This window comes from Chaetura pelagica, unplaced genomic scaffold (assembly GCF_000747805.2).
Source record: "Chaetura pelagica isolate M959 unplaced genomic scaffold, ChaPel_1.0 scaffold138, whole genome shotgun sequence".
NCBI lineage: Eukaryota > Metazoa > Chordata > Aves > Apodiformes > Apodidae > Chaetura > Chaetura pelagica.
In genome coordinates, this window is record NW_009954215.1 from 1899631 (window position 1) to 1916989 (window position 17359).

General features: G+C 39.3%; 1 protein-coding gene across 3 annotated transcripts in view; it reads right to left on the bottom strand.

Moving 5' to 3' along the window:
- MYH11 (myosin, heavy chain 11, smooth muscle) overlaps window positions 1-17359 on the bottom strand; it is a 53453-nt gene that overhangs the window by 24881 nt on the left and 11213 nt on the right. The window contains exons 3-8 of one of the 3 annotated variants that reach the window (XM_010003221.1): window positions 14905-14932; window positions 7857-7959; window positions 6148-6168; window positions 3614-3706; window positions 2700-2763; window positions 504-602 (exon numbers count right to left, since the gene is read on the bottom strand). In XM_010003221.1, coding sequence (XP_010001523.1) covers window positions 504-602; window positions 2700-2763; window positions 3614-3706; window positions 6148-6168; window positions 7857-7959; window positions 14905-14932 — 408 coding nt within the window. Of the gene's footprint in view, window positions 1-503; window positions 603-2699; window positions 2764-3613; window positions 3707-6147; window positions 6169-7627; window positions 7652-7856; window positions 7960-14904; window positions 14933-17359 lie in introns of all 3 variants that reach the window. The other 2 variants (XM_010003220.1, XM_010003222.1) reach the window with 2 other exon arrangements.

Here is a 17359-nt window from a genome sequence, read left to right on the forward strand (position 1 = left end):
GGGAAAGATGTCATGTTAGAATCATGATGTTCTAATATGTATAATATCTAATGGGTTTTTTTGATCCACTTAGACTCTGCTTTCTCAGTTCTGAAGCTATGGGCTTCAGAGTGTACTAAAGTGCTGTGGGAAAGACATGATCTTATTTTAAAACCACAAGCCAATATTTTCATTCTGAACCCCAATTTATTTTGTGCAAAAAATACTGAATAGCTCTTCCCTATTCATCTTGGTATCATTCAAGATGGGAGCTGAATGAGTTTACATCTCCTGTAAATTGAAACATCCTGCAAAATGCAGACAGCCTGGCTCACAGGTGGACATCAACTGAAACTTTCTTATAATTCACCTCAGAGAATTATATTCTATAGCTAAAGAACTGTCTATTTTAAAAAAAGGATTAAATTACATACAATTAAATGGCATACAATTAAAGAAGTTAAGATAAATTACCATTGCTCAGACTGTTAATGAGATCTAAGAATCATTAGCAAGTAACTTACTTCTCATTTGATCAGAAGCTCCAGCAATCAAATAGTAAAAGATATGAAACGTTCGCTCATCTTTAGCCTGACGAATACAACGGGATTTCTCAAGCAAATCTGTTTGTCAGGTGTGTTAAAAAAATCAATAACGTATTTCAGACCTTCCCTCAGAACCATTAATAGCATTGTTTAAAATATTTGCCACAAGTTTGTCTAACGTGTCTAATTCCATGGCAGAAGCTCTGGTATTGTTATAATTCTTACCACAATGAATAGATCAATTTCCAACCTTTTATTGTATGCTAAATGCTGGTAATCATATTAATAAGCACCACAATAGACACAAGTGCTTAAAAAATCAGATATATAAAATAGTGTTCACAATATAACTCACACCACCTTTAAAATCAAGTGCCAATATGATTCTTTCAATGTAAGGTGGGACTGCTAGCAAAAAAGCTCTTGAGACCTGTATTGTAGGCATAAAAGCAGTAAAAGCAAACTTGATTTGTGGTCCATTTTTTGTGCCTGTAAACTACTAAACATGAAGTTGGCAATACTGTTAGTATTTCAGCATCAGTCAGTGATTAGCTCTTCAAAACCTCTAAGTGCTATAGATAAAATGTCAGTTAAGACCAAAAAGATTAAAACCTGTTTTTTTTCTAAAGATTACTTGTCAAAATAAGATAGACCAACTTAGTTGTTTGATGCTACACCCAAGAGATAAGGTCCTTCTTTATAGCTGCATCTTTCTCTTTTATTGGAATAACCGGCTTTATGCCAAGATGAGCAATGTAGCACTAAGGAATCTAGCTGTATATTTATCTGTTCATTAAAAGATACTATCTCATAAGCATAACCAAGGGAAGAGGCACCAGTATTTGGAAAGCAAAGTCAGGCTAAGCTGAATTTCTCTGAAACGTCTGTGCTTTTTTTTCATGTAAAAATATATCAAGGTAGTTGATGTACAGCTCACTGCCCTGGGTGTGTCACTGGAAACAGCAGAGCAGTATTTAGCATCCAGAGCAAACAAGTTCCCTGTAAATGTCTGGCACTGGATGGTATCTGGGGCATCAGCACCAGCAAAATATTTGCTTCAGTTCAGTTGAGTGAGTTTCCAGAACATGTAATTTCTGACCATGGCAGTTTGACAAAATATTCAGTGATCAAGGCAATTTCAGGATAAACTATATTTTGCTTTGACAAAGGGAGGAGAACTGTAATGACTCTAAGACAGCTCTTCTGACCTTGCCATGTTTCTTGGGTTTTCCTGTCTCTTTTGTTTTTATTAATATCAAGTCTTTAAACAGGTGGGAGGGAAAGTTATATTACTTTTATTAAAATGGCCCGGCAGTCCTCCAGACATGAACTAGAAAGCTGTCATAGTAGGTATCATATTGACTTCTCCCTTTACAGGTTATTCTCAGTGCTTTTTCGTGGAACACCTCTATTGCAGTACAGTATGTTTGGCCTTTGCTACACCTCAACAGCAGGGTGGGTGCAGCCACAGGCTTGATCACTTACGTTTCCAAGGCTCAGAATCCTCCCCTTACAGAAGCCAGGGTGCACAGGGCTGAGGGTGAGCTTGTACTGAGCATCTGGGCTTCATCCCAACATGCAGTCAAGACTGGACAAAGTGCCAAACATGGACTTGAAAACTAGATAACACTCTCCAAGTTCCAGGGTAAACTGCAGTGGTAACACCAAGCATTCACTGTTTTTTCAAAGTGCCTGTTACTGCAGTAGTTAGAAACAGTAAAGTTTCAAAACTTTTTATTCAGCTGGAAACGTACACCGCAAGGAACCAGAGTGACCTGAGCAGGATCACACTGATACAAAACAAAATGACCGCACAGCTCTCAAGATCACATGCAACCTTAACCACAAAACAATCTTTTCCCATTATTGTATTATTAAGACTCTGCTTCTGAAATCCCCTGCTGTTGCCTTAGGTATGGTGCTTCCATGTTCTGCAGCTGTATATGGGGAATAGTGCACTTTCCTATAGCTGAGAAAACAGACCTGAAAATGTAAACAGGAGAGTAAGACAAACCAAGAAACTGGCATCAGCATAAATGGAGCAACTTCCCTCCATCTTTGTTTATAGAAGCCTCAGCAACATTTGCCTTTCTTAGACATGCAATGGAGCTTGTTTATCTTACTTCCTTCTGCTCACCCTAGTTAGCTCCCAGAGCAGGTCACTGAAAAGGATACAAGTCTCTATGTTTGCTCCAACAATGTAGCCTGTCACGTCAAAGTTGATACGGATGAATTTGCCCTGTGAATGAAAAGAAGATCTAGATTGTGCTGTTCTTTCAGGTTATGCCAGATTTTCCAAAATTAGTGTTTAGCCTGTTTAATAAGACATGTACAACATCCTTTGAAGAATAACATGCTTGATTCCTTCCTGCTGGGACAAGCCATGGAAAGGCCTGAAAGGAAGTGAACTTCTCTGATATTCCCTCAGGAGAGATTTGCCCCCACTTTTCAGAGGGAAAGGAGTCCTCCCTACTGAGCCAGACTATGGAAGCTGGGGATATAACAACATTTACTTTCTACTTTGATTTCCACAAGTTCAATGAGGGAATAGCATTGGATCTGTGTAACTCCCTCTGCTGAGGTTCATTTGAATGGATCCCTAAACTTTGCAGGGATAGAGCAGAGGTGGGAGAGGAGGGTCTGCAGAGAAAACAAGTATCTGCCAGCACTCCCAGAAAAAAGGTTATCAAATAGTGACAGCCCTCAGCTCACACTGTTCTAACTTAAATCTTTATAACTGTTTTTGCCTTTTCTCCTGTAGTTTTTAATATATATTAACTGCTCTTGCTAAGTAACAATCACACTTATCAACAGTGGTGCAAAGAAAGCTTTTGTTTGTAAATATTTTGGAGGTTGCAAATATTCTGCAAATACTTTAAAGTCCTGGGGCAAGAATTTACTCTGGAAGGCCACACAGACTAAATTGTGAGAGGACAATGGTTCTGTAAAGTTTGAGTTTATCTTTAATCTTCTCAAAGCCCAAATTCCTGTTTGGAAGCACTGATGAGGGCTGCTGTCAGTCCACAGTGTTTTAAAAGATGCTGTGCCTCCCCCCAAAACACTGACCCAACTGGATTTCTCCAACTTACGAATCTGGAGGAGTTGTCATTCTTCACAGTTTTGGCATTTCCAAAAGCTTCAAGAATAGGGTTTGCCTGTAGAAGCTGTTTTTCCAGCTCACCCTAAAATTCATTCAAATGCAGTTAACCCTAAACTTCACACTTATGAAAAATTAACAAATGTACAATGCAGAAAAATGTGAAAGATAATTTAAACCTCTAATTTTGTTTTTTGCCAAATACTGTACTTAATGTGGATTCATTTTCATTCTCTATTAATCTTTGTGTTTATATATTTGTACAGTGCACTGTTGTCTTGTAGACATGACCCTTTTCCAGCCCTATTGCCTGTGACAGATCAAAGTCAATTAATCTGTTCAGTATCATGACTGGCCTTTCTTAAAAAAAACAAAAGGGTCATTCAATGTCAATTTTTTTTCAGTTTAATATAATTTTTGGAAGGAATATTGTTAAAGCAACCTTATAATATCTTTTTCAAGTTAGTTTATTGAGATCCTTTGCTAGTAAATTATAATGTCATTAGAATAACTTGCTGAGTGTAATTTTAATTTTAATGTAACGCAGCACAAAGCTACAAAGCAGATTTCATTAAGTCTATTAATAATGATCCATGCAAGGCTATTTAGGTTAAATATGCAAATGCATTGATTTACCTCAAACTAGGATAATGAATTCTCATGCAAACACACAAAATTTGTATTATATTGTTAATTGAGATTGGTAATCACTAATGAAACAACTCATGCAGTGAAACAAGCATGCATTTGATATCCCTATTTCTAAACAACTCAATTAAGTTGAAGAAATCTTTTGCTTATGAATACAGCTTTTTTTAACTTTTCATTCAGCTATACCCTATTAGGTCACTCACTTTCACATATGCTTCTTGTCATCCTATTTTTCGAGCACTACTCTGCAGCAACATGCATTATTTCAAATAACTCACCCTGAAAAGTCCTTGATAGAAAAGATAATATTTAAATAATTTTAATTAGAAAACAAGGCAATATTTAGGTTGAATCTAGGGGATATAATTTGGAACATGAGTGTGCTTTCCAATTAGTGTGCAAAACTGGCAAGCTTTTTCTGATTGCCAGTCCTGAATATTCTGTAACTTGTGGCAATCCTAAGAGCTGCCTCAGAAATATCAATCAAAAGCAACAGACTGTTAACAAATGGATAACTTATCTGCATGGCTACCGTCCTGAGAGCACAGATCTTTTGGGAGCTAAGCCACGTATCAAGACTGCTTTTGGGAGGAAAAAAAAATCCACCAAAAATCCCCTAAAACTTACTACTTAAGAGCTGAAGGAAGAGAAAGGACTATTTCCAAACAAGCTAGTACAGGAGTCCTAGACTAAGTAATGCATCCCTGAAGTCCCTTTGCACTGAGCAACTCTTTACATTTACACTCTGTTGACTTAAAAACTGTAAGTGCAGGGTGTTGCTGCAGTCAGATGGTGACAGCTAAAACAGAGTCTTGTCTACTAAACTGAGACAGATACCACCTGCTTCTAGTGAGATTTGAATTATGCCATAGACTTGGGTTGCAAAACTGTGACTCCACATTAACAGCATTGCTTGCAAATGTAAGTCTGGTGAACTCCACAGAGTTGTCTATGCCACCAATGCATTACCTTTTTTTGCAGAGAGCTTGTCAAATTAAGTACTAAATTAACTAAGTGGCAACACATTGCCCTTTGTCATAGCCAAAGTCTGAGAGGCAGCATTCAGAATGGGGGGGGGGGGGGGGGGGGAGCCGCAGACGCCAGGACAGCCTCTTCCCTCCGCACTGACCTCAGAGCCGGCTCTGCCAGGCGGGGGGGGGGCGGGGGGAAAGAGCCCTTAAAAAAATAATCCCATTTGCATGGCACAGAAAGAGAAAGGCTAGGCCAGCAAATCTGCCTGTAGTCCCAAAGCCTTGTTCTGTTGGAATGGCACAGCACAAGAGGGCCCACAAGAAACTGCCATAACCCACCTGCAGACACAGGCTGCAGTGGGAACTGCTGTTATGTATCATAGCAGCAAGCTCAGAACATGCTGACTTTTGTGGATGTGAACAGTTCTTAACAGTTACATGAAAATGTAAAACTGAAAGCAATATCAAACAGAAAGCATGCAGCCAACCAAATCAAACACAGTGAGGTTTAGGAGTTATTTCACAACAGTCCTAAAGAGTTCAACCTGAAGCACCATAAGCATTTGGGTATTTTCATTCGGAAATTACTTTGTGCAATTTCAGGCTGAGTGGCTCGTTCAGGATCATGGGAAATGTAATTCAAACAATGGCAATTTGAACACAGAGATTTAGAAGGGAGTGATACTTAGAAGATGACCCTGCCTGTGTCAGACCTCATTCTTTACCATGGAGCCTGACACAGTTAGAGCATTTGAGCATGTGAGAGCATTTGGTGCTATTGTTGCTTTTTATCATCTCATACAACATCTTTCAACAAAATCTCTCAAATTTTCGAGGTGCAACAATAGCATGCAGATCTACACTCAGTGCCTTAAACACACATCAAACAGTCTAAGTTACTCACGTAAGAAAAAGATGGACCTTGCTGTATTGAATAATGTGGTATAAAACAAGTGTCAGTATCATTTTCATTACACAGACATTTTTATTGTTTTTCCTGTATTAAAATAACCAATACACAGTTTCCATGCAGATAAACCAGGAATACAAATACAAACAATCTACTGCAGACATACCAAGAGTACAGATATTGCTAGCATATAAAGAGCATTTTAACTGAAGAGGAAAAAAAAACCCCAGAAGGAAAGGGATGGGATCTGAAGCTAGTCTCAGGTGAGTCTCCCAGGACCAGACAAGGACAGATATTTTCAAGGTAATTCCCCAGTTCTTCTCTGGTGCAACTGAGGCATTTTGATAGTCAATATTTTTTAATGACTGAAATTGCAGTGTCAGTTGTCCCAGACACTGCGTTACTATTTGTCAGCATGTTATAGAACAAATTAGACTTTCTCTCAGCTCTCATCTGGTGGTTATTTGCCTTCAGGTCTGTCTCAGGGCCAGTTTGATCCCAAGAATTCCCCAGAGGAGTTGGTAGAAACTGCAGTTACATGCCCATTAGGAATGGCCTTGAAACTCTAAGTTCATTTTCCCCAGCCGCTGAGCAGGGACCCGATGGGAATGCATAAACATTCAACAAAGGAAAATTATGCCTTTGGTCTTGGACTGTTTCCACTAAATTTAATTACAGATTTCTAGAAAATACTACCCAAAGGGACATCTACTCCCTCCCCTGCTCCAAAGCAGACTCTGCTGTACGTAAACAACAATTATTTACGGTGGAAGAGGCCAGGCTGCACACCCTGTGCTCTGGAGTCCTCTGTCTGCCAGCACATAGGCTGGGCAAGGGCAGCTGCAAGAGCCAGCACAGGTATGGCCATGAGATTTTTACTTCATTTCCCACTGCCCTACTAATTACTTATTTGAGACACAATGACATGCCTTCCTGAATTAAGCCTGTTTTGTCACAAAAGTGAACTGCTACTGTTTAATTATTTAAATTATATTTTTTTTTCAGAAAAATTTGAGTATCATTCAAAAGGCTGGAAATGACATAGGACCTGGAGTTGTATCATTGAAAACAGCAAAGACAGTTGAGAGCCTCAGCCACACTTATCATCTCCAGGAACTGATCAGGTATACGTTCATGTTATGATTCAGAGCAAGAAACCAAACTTTAGTTGCTAAAACAAGACAAATTTTGAAGGAACAAAGCTCTTGACAAATATTGTGCCTTTTGAAATAACTCTGACAGAGGAGTAAAAAGAAAAGGCAAGTTTTATACTGAGACTCTTTGCTAGTTAGTAAGAAAACTTACTTGCTAATAAAGCAAATAAAACCTGTGGAAGTTTAAATGCTGATATGTTTTTGTTATGAATTTGAACAATGTGTTAGTTAGAGGCTTTCCTGAACTTCTTGGTTGCCTGAGGCCAAGGGTAAAATAAGGACTCAAGCCCTTCATGCTAGGATATAAATAGGTGCTTTGCATATGGAAAGCAATGAATATTTCTCTCTAGCAAAGTAACATTCTGATTTGATGCCTAAGGGGGTGTCAAACAGAAGTTTTTTTCCATAAACATAGAGCTGTGACGTAATTGTGTACCGTTAATATGTTGACCCTTTGGAAAGCCACAGAGGCTGACTTGTTGTAGCCCAGTCAGCTCAGTACACTCCTAGCAGGCTTGAAGAAGAGGTGAATACTGAAGGTTCACTTACAGTGACGGTGGTTTCCTTTTTGCCCTTATGTGATGAAGCAACAACAGCCAGGTACTGAATGACCTTTTTGGTATTTTCTGTCTTGCCAGCACCAGATTCACCTCTGAGGGGAAAGAAAGTAACACAAAAGAAGGTAGGTAAATAGTGGACTCCTGCCATGTGGTGTGTTTAGTGTATAAAAACAGGACTGGAAACTGTCTCAGTTCATGTTTACCCCAGAACACTATCTCTCCAAGCCCACCTGACTTCAGCATGCAAAGAACGTGCTATCAGAGCTGTATCTCTGTCCCGTTAGTATTTTGACTGGATGCTGGGCCATTTAAGGCAATTCTAAAACATGATGCATTTTTGAACGACAGTTCATCTTGCTTTGGCAGCATCTGAACATTTATGAGAAATGCAGCTGGCAGGGACCTTTCTTGTGGTTTAAGACCAAAAAATACAACATTAACTATGAAGTAGTACATCAGTAAGGAAAAACATCAGCATTGTAATTAAAGTAGACTAACATCTTACATCAGTGCTGAAGAATAAGCAAATAATCCTGCCTCATCTGAACTCCATATTCAAATGCTCCTTGAATTTAGTGGGACTAGAGCTGGGACTGCCTGAAGTATCCTTGCTAACCAGGTAATTATCCCACAGATGTCTGGACACCAGAAAGGGCATCCTGGCTGTGCTCCTGGCAGTGTCCCTTGGGTAGCAGAAGGCAGTAGTAACTTTTCACCTCCTAGAGGACTTCCAGGGTTAAGTTTATTTACAATTTTTAAGCCCTCTCTTAAAGTAAAATACTGTTTTTCAAAGTTACAGGTACAAGGGCCAGATTTACAGAGTGTTTTCTCAGAAGAACATTTCCAGCCTACTTTTCCCTTTCTAAGTGTCATATTACATCATCTTGTGTCTTCTAGATACACTGGGCTCTAAGGATTATTTAGATGAAAATGCTTTTATACTGTCTTGTCTCAACAATCAAAAAGAGCATTAAAGTGGTTGTGGATGTAATAAATTAGTTCTTTCAACTGCATCAAGCTAGTGCTGTGAGGAGGGAAACAGTCTAAATATAAGTTGGTCCTCTTTAAATTAAAATGGATTTAAAAATAAAAAGAACAATACATTCGAAAATCCAGTGAGTATTTGTCAACTCTTTTGAAACTGAAACTATTTAGCTGGATCCACTGCAGTTCTGCTTCTTTTCCTAATTAGGAAACACAGGAGTTAATTTTCCCTACCAAGGGACCAGTGATAAATGGATATAAAAAAATATGTGCAAGTGCTGGGCAGAACTTTCAAGACAGGATGACATTGATGTAAACCTTAGGAAACCAGAAACAATTCCTGCCTGAAATACAACATGATGAGAAGTGTTTCTTCTGGCTTTTAGATTTTTAACCAGAAATTACTGAGATGAACATATTCCTTTTCACAAGACCTGGGCAGATTCGCACAGTCTAGAGGGTTGGAATCATCTCTGCTTGGGATTCAGTGCTAAAACATTTCCATGTTTTATTGATAAAAATTAAGTGTCCTGGGAACAATTCCAAACCAAGCACACCATTTTGAAGACATATGCATACAAAGTTTTCAAATAAATCTACCTTACAACTTTGTATCTTTGGAAAAAGCAGAAACAAAAAACCAAACCACAACTTTCTTCAAACAAACCCCAGGCTTTCAGTTTTATTAAAGGTTATTTGTAGTTCATCACTACATGAATTGCATTTCCTTTCTCCCAGGGCAGCAGTGCCCACCATTTGGCTTTATTCTGAATCCCTGTAAGTATTACCATATATGGCATCATCTTACTTGTAATTGTCCTACCATACTGTAATGCTTCAGTTACTTAACATTTTGTTCTGTGCTTTCATTCTTAACTCTTTGCTGCTGCACTGGCTGAGGGTTTTCCTTTTTCTGCAGCTAAACTTTGGGGCTTTAACTTCCATTTGACGTGGACAATGAGAAGGTTTTCAACACAAAATGGAAATACCTCAACAAGAAAAGGAAATACTTCAACATGAAATGGAAAACAGACAGGAACTCAAGAGCTACAAGTAGGAAAAAAAATCTGAAAGGTCAGTGAATAATGAAGAATTATGTCCATAGCTGATGTATACATCTGATTTTTCAATGCATCATGTAATTTTTAAATGTCTGTGACAACAGACAGGTCTGATAAGTATCCATTAAACAACATTAGTAGCCCTCAAACGCTGAGGGATACATCACAGATGTGTGACAGTGTCTAGATTTCATCTCAGTGATAAAATGCCACGTGTTTAAAACCTAACTAGTGAGAAGGAATAACTAGGTAAGGTTTAATGCCTCTAAATATTTATATGGTGAACTCCCACTTGGGAACATAATTTAGGGGTAAACACTGAAGAAAGCAGGCACTCAGAAGACAGGATGCATGGGATCCACCTGTGAAGTGAACTTACTGATTCTCATGCTCTTCTCCTGAGTCTTCCCCCATGTGCTGTTCTTTGCACCCAGCTCAGATGGGCAACATGAAAACACAGATCAAAAGCAGATCCTGTTGCACAGTTCTGATTAGCCCAACACCAGTACTTTATCTGCTTCCCATACGTGTTTTCCTCATCAGAAACTCCTTGGCTTTCCTGATCAAAAGGTTTTAGTAGGCTTCTAGGCCTGCACAGTTAAAAACACCACCTTCACATTGTGTGGCATAGTTAAATTGATTCTTCCACATTTCTTGCCAGGCATTGTTTTAGGAACTCAGTACAGGATTTAAAGAACATAAACTCACATATGTAGTACTTGGCTATAAGAGATTTTGTACCACATGAGCTACTAAATCCTCCGTGACTCTGTTACCTTCACCCTAAGTGAAAATTATCCCAGTTATAATAGGTTTCCCATCAGGACAAGGTGAGTCTAGCAAGTTGGCCTCACTGTTGTGGGGTAAGCCTGTGGTGGTGTGGCTAGGACTCTTGTACATTTGGGCATAACTGGGAAAAATCAGTTTTTTAAAGTGTGGGGGTTTTTTTGTTGAAAATATGGAAGCTTTCTATATTAATAGCATAAGACTTGGTTTAATTCCACTTTTGGAAACATCTAAAAAGTAACAGCAGATTTTATTTTCAGTATTTGTTTCAGTAAGCAATGAACCACAAAAATTGACCATTCAAACATCTGTTAATCTGGCTGCTGGCACTGCAGGAAGCCTCTGCACACAGTCAATGAGGGGCTCTAAATCACATTAGGGCTTGGCAGGCTTCATCCTGCAGTATGAGATGTGCAAAGATCATGAAAAGCTTTGTCCTACACCAGCTGCACCCCCTTAGAGATCTGGCTCAGAAGTCAGCCCACTGATCCCTACTAGTTTACTTAGAAAAAAATTCCCAGAAGTGACCAAGCTGGTTGAGCACCAAGCTCCACCCCAGGTTTAAAGCTACAGGAGATATATGTGTGGGAGAAGGGCCAGGCAGCAACACTTGCCACCTCCAGCCTTGGAGATTCAGTGAGCTGGGAAATAAAAGAGTTCCTCTCATGGAGGAGTCTTTTGACTGATGGGGCTTTGCAGTTTGGAGGATGTTCTGGATGACTATGCTTCTTGACGTGTCAGGGAGAAACTGGGCTGAGGTTCCACGGCCAGGGAAGGCTCTGGACAGTTTGCCCAAAAAAAGAGTGGGGAGGAAGGAGAAAAAGGCAGGATGGTCAGTGCCTCACAAGTATTTGTCTGTTGCTGTGTCAAATTAGGTGGAAATACCCTCCTGCTACTATTTGTTTTGATAGAAGCTATTCAGACTAAATGCACATATAAGAAAAGTAAAAGGTAACAAAAAACTATTTGATTATAAAATGTTTAACAAACATTTGTTTTCGCAGTCTTCACATTACCCCCAACATTCAGAATTTTGATCAGATTTTTTTTATTATTATTGATTGAAGGTGGTTTCTTGTTTAACTGAAGCCTTTGCACAGCCCGTTCAGCCACATCTGCTTTCTAGAAAATATTGTACCCACTCTTCAGGAAGTGGCTAAAATATGATAACCCCAAGATCAGATAGGTTTAAGGGGAGATCTTAAACACACTCATGTGCTTAGCTATGTAAATAAGCACCAGTGGAATTTTTAGTTAAAAAAAACCCTCTAGAAAATTCCAGTAGAATCATAGAATCATAGAATCTTAGGGGCTGGAAGGGACCTTGAGAGATCATCTAGTCCAACCCCCCTGCCAGAGCAGGGTCACCTAGAGTACATCACACAGGAACTCATCCAGGTGGGTTTTGAATGTCTCCAGTGAGGGAGACTCCACAACCTCCCTGGGCAGTCTGTTCCAGTGCTCTGTCACTCTCACAGTAAAAAATTTTTTTCGGATATTCACCTTGAACTTCCTATGCTCCAATTTACACCCATTACCCCTTGTAGGATCCACTTATATCTGTAAAAACGGAACAACTTAGAGGCCAGAAGTTTCCTTCAAGGGCCAGTACCTTTACTTACATTAGAAGATTGAAAAGTCATAAGCCTGTTCACTGGCTATTGTTTAGTCCAATTGATGCTTAGTTGTGGATGTTGCAAGGTTGCTCAGGTCCCTGAGGAACTGGACAGAGTTCTTGGGATTCTTCCTTCAGCAATATCTAATGTGCTGGTCAACACAGACCAGCAGAGTCTTTGCAAGAGTGAATATAGGATACTGCATGGCAAACTCCAGTGTGAAAGCAGAGAGACTGCAGGGGGGGATGCCTAAACACAGGCAGGAACTTCAGGGGATCTCAGTAGCCAGGCAAAGTGGTGGAGGCTGCCTAGAGCAGTACAGAGACCAAAATGCAAGGATAGAGAAGTCTTAACTGCCTTAGTTTTCAGACACATAAACCAGCAAGATTTTGTGCCCTTAGTGCAGTATTGTATAGTTTATACTTCTTAAATGTGTTTTATGTTCTGTTATAATAATGCAGAGAGCAGCTGGCAGGGAATGACAGGAGAGGATGTTCAGTGATGCTTTCCATGGGAAAGGGCTAACAGCAGAAAGAATGGTGTACACAGAGGAGAGTAGATCAAAGGCAGTATGTGTGTAGTTATTATGAAAACGTAGCAAAAGAATGAAATCTAGGGAAGATGGGAATTCTGATGAAGCATTAGAACACATGAGCATGAAAGATAGATGCAGGATTTTTAACGTACTACAGCTAATCAGACAAGGGGTAGGGATTGGAAAAGATTGCAAACCCATGAGGGTAGGTTCAATGAGCTGAATGTGAAGTACTGAGAATGGGTGTATTTATACTAAGAAACATATTACATATTTTAGGCAAAAAGATAATTTCTTAAAACTTTTAGCAATTCTATAAAATAATGCAAATTTCTTCCACTTGACAGCTGCCCAGCTGAAAACCAAGTTAATTGTCTTCTTTCTGTACAGCCAAATTCAGCCAACAAGGATGATAAACCAGTAGTGGTTAAAATTGTGCTGATTTGTTTTACCTTGACTTATCTTTTTAGTTTGAGAGATGTGTGAGGACTGTTCTAAGCTATGGGTCACAATGCCCATCCAACATACAGCCCTTATTCTAAATGTCTCAATGAATCACTTAATGTAGCTGTATTCAAAATGGCAAAGATATTTCATTCTCTCTATTCTATGTATCACTGGTGTGAAACACCTTACATTTCCAGCTTAGCTGGCCAGGTGAAGCAAAAAGTATTTTCATAATTTTGTATATACACACACACATATATACATACGTATATATATTAGCTGTCAAAAGTGGATAATTTAATGGATCTTCATGAACAAAAAGGTAGAGGTTTGCAAAAGAAATCCCCCTTCTTAAAAACTGTAATATCCCAAAGCTGAAAGAAGCTCTGAAGATTTACTAATGGAAAAATAAACTACAGTACAGGAATAGAAGGAGGAAATGCTTATCATAAATTAGTCTTCATTACAATGACATGTTCCATCCTGGGAAGAAAGTGATGGACAATTTTTATGTCATCATTGCATCAATCTTAGATTTCTTTTTGGTCTAATACATTTTTTGAGAGATTCTTGATGGATATATTTGCATGTAATGAAATCTGGTTATGACAGAGGTCAGAGCTGTGCTGGCCCTTATGGGACTGGATACAGTACACAACGTTTTCTTAGGTGATTATTTTTTTTCCAGTCATCAGTATCACACTCACAAGTAACTGTATGGCTGGTCATCTATAGCAGGGCTTTTTAAAACTGCAGTCTATATATATATTCAGACAGTCAGTGGTTGCATTTTGACAGATAACCTAAAACCAGTTCAGCTTGTGGAGTAGCAAGATGCTTATTGCAATAAAATCCTTGCCTGTCCCATGATGCAGCGACTGACCCCCCCGCACTGCTGCTGTCTGAACACTGGCAGGTCAGAACTCAAGGAGGCCTTCAGCAAGGCAGGTGGCAGAAAAATCAGAGTTCAAACCAGGGCTGGCTTAGCTGGCATTTCGCTATTGCCTAAACCCATTAGAGACTGCAGAAAGGTCCAACCCGCGCTGTGGTGCTGAGCCCTCTTGTTCAACAGGCTCCTGCCTCCTGCACCCGCTCCAGGGGTGCCCACTGCCAGTCTGGAGGTACCAAACCTTCCCTGTTCTAGCTACAGCATATGCAAACTGCACAAAATAATAGCTGGACATAAAATACTGCACTTTTCTTCAATGACAACTGAATTAGGTAATTATGGTGAGCTATCAACGGCTAAAAATGAAAAGCAGTTTAGTAAATGCTCTGTATTCCTCACTTTTCTCAGTTCCTCACCTTCCTCTAGGAAGATCTTACAATCCCTTGTCCTCTCTACACACAGTTTTACAATCACACTCCCCAGTCACTTTAAACTCTGAAATCTCTGAATTCAGCAAGTCAATTTAAATAAATAAGCTTGAGCATTAAAGACTTCCAACAATACAGATACTTCTTGTTTTCCAACAGGTAAATCTATTGGGACTGGAGTTCAGGCTTACTGAAGGTGAGGAGAATATGTCAGTTCCATCAGAATTTGAATCAATTTTGAATTAAGACATTGTAATATTGAGATATACTAAAATAGACGAGTTCACTTACGTGCACAGGATAGACTGGTCTTCTCGGTCTGTAAATAAAGAAAAAAATTCATTAATTAGGGAAAATGGCTGTGTCCTGACAGAAGCACTTATATTTATAAGGATTTACAATGAACATTCCAAAATCTGGCAATCCATGATTAGTCAAAAGTACTGGGTTCACATCTTATTTGATTTGCCCTTCCATTTAAATAAGCATCTCTAGTGGAAATATTTTGTACCAAAAATGAACAAAAGGTGAAGAGTTCAAAGATATTTTTTAGTAAATTAGAGATGAACTGTAATGAGGACAGCAAAAAGATCAGGCTCTCTGTAAGAAGATTAAAATTGAAAATTTCAAAGCTGAAACTCAAGTTTTTTACTATGCTTATTAAGTATGGCTAGCATCCCACTTGAGACCAAGTCTGGAGAGATAAGGCATAAAAACCTAAAATGTTTTAAGCTGGTCATGCAAAGCTTTACATTTTAAAAGCAGAGCAGTTCAAATACTTCAACAATGTATTCTCTCTATTTTATTTTAGTCTGGGAGGCAACTTTTATCAAGAGGACAAGTAATTTCTCTGAGACGTTCTCCAAAGAGTAAGATAAATCAAGATACTTCACATATTTTACAAGAGCATATCAACAAATATATTAAGTATTCTTCATGATTTTTACTACAAACAGAACCGTGAAACACATTTTGGGTAAAAGGTGGACCAAAATCTCAATTTTTACAACATGAGCCATGTAGGAGGTATCTGTGCAGCAGAGTCGAGAAGGTTTAGGATGATATCCCAGCTCCACAAGCTGCTCTTGCAGCACTCCTCCCTGCTTGTGCTTTTGGAGTCAGAGTTTCTCTTCACCTTCAGAACTTTTACACAGATTTTTTCTACCAAAAGGCTGACCTCAGGCTAAGATCTCCAGGCTGTGATGGACAATGAACACCCACTGAGGTTTCATAATGTGCTCCACAGTGCTAAACTAAAGTGCTAAAGTTCCACTGAAGCAAAGTTTCTAGAAAAGTCTGTGGTAATTGGTGTCTTTGCAATTTGCCCTCTATGCAAAGGGGGATGACTGTGGTCATCACATTCTGTGATCAGTGTGATGTAGAACAATTTTTTCACTCTGGGAATAGTCAAACATTGGGACAGGTTGCCCAGAGAGGTATGGTATCCCTATCTTATGCTATTTTGAAGTAGACTTGACAAGGCTCTGATCAACCTGCCCTGGTGTTGAAGTTGGCTGTTCTTTGAGTGAGACTGTCACAGAGTGCCTTGAACAGGCAGCAGAAAAATCTTTTGACTTAGTAAAATAAATTCCCAGGCAGGTCAAATGAATTTTTGAAAAGTGTGCATAGTTTACAAATCTGAGACTTGGGGCAGATAACTAAGGCAGAAGCAAGTGTTTCTGTATGCTTTGGTATTATTTATCAGACGCAGAGCTAGCATTAGCCCAGTGGAGCCTCTGGTCAGAGGTTAAGACATAAATTCTTTTCTCCTTATATTTACCATGTGGGGTGGCTTGCAGGGCTACCTATCTGATTGCTTGCCCCTATCTCTGACCCTGTATGTAATAAATACCATGAGATAAACAAGCTTTCTGTACTCTGTAAAGATAATGGAGATAAATTCAACCCATTAAGCTTGCAAGTTGTAATTGCTGCCTGGACCACAGCCAGACTAGGAAAAGCCGAAGAGGATCCTGATATGGCTTGGATTGATACTATACAACTGTTTTACTTGCAGTTCCTCAATAGCCAGAATATTAACTGCTTTATTGATCACTCACACAGTAAATGGTGCCACGTAACTGCTGGTAAGTTTAGTGAATTCATTCAAAATGAGTAACTACATTTCTATTGGGGATATTTGTCAGTAATCAGCACAGCAGGACTCTTCCACATAAACATTGGGGAGGAGAGGAGCTGTGAGCCATGTTTATTTTTCACTGCAGGATATGAACTAGGCTTTCTTTTAAGTTAAAAAAAGTGAGAACACGGTAGAATTTTTGCTAAAAATACTCTGTTGTGTAAACAGAAACCATGAGCTTATATTGATATTGCATCACAAACCCATAAATACCATAAAGAAAATAAAAGTGGGTCCTTGATATAGAGTTGCCAGTGGAATTTCTGAGCTCAGGGAACATTAGAAACAGTTGGTTTCCTCCACACCAAGTATTTTCTCACTACCCTTTGCTGCCCATTGCTGCCCTTCTTTTGCTCCCCATAAAGTGAAAAACCCCTCCTGAAGGTATCTCATAAGCTGACCCACCAGAGGGGTTTGCACGAGTGCATGTGTGTGTGCAGCTTTGCTGAAATGTAAGAGCAGAAGAAGGATTAGGAAGGTCAGAAGTGGCATCAGGTGCCTTCTAGGGTAGAGAACAGGCTGTGCAAGCCAAGCCTCAGTTACTGATTTTCTTTGGACTCAATCAGCCCAGCCGCTCATGCAGGTACAAGGAAAAAATCCTGCTGA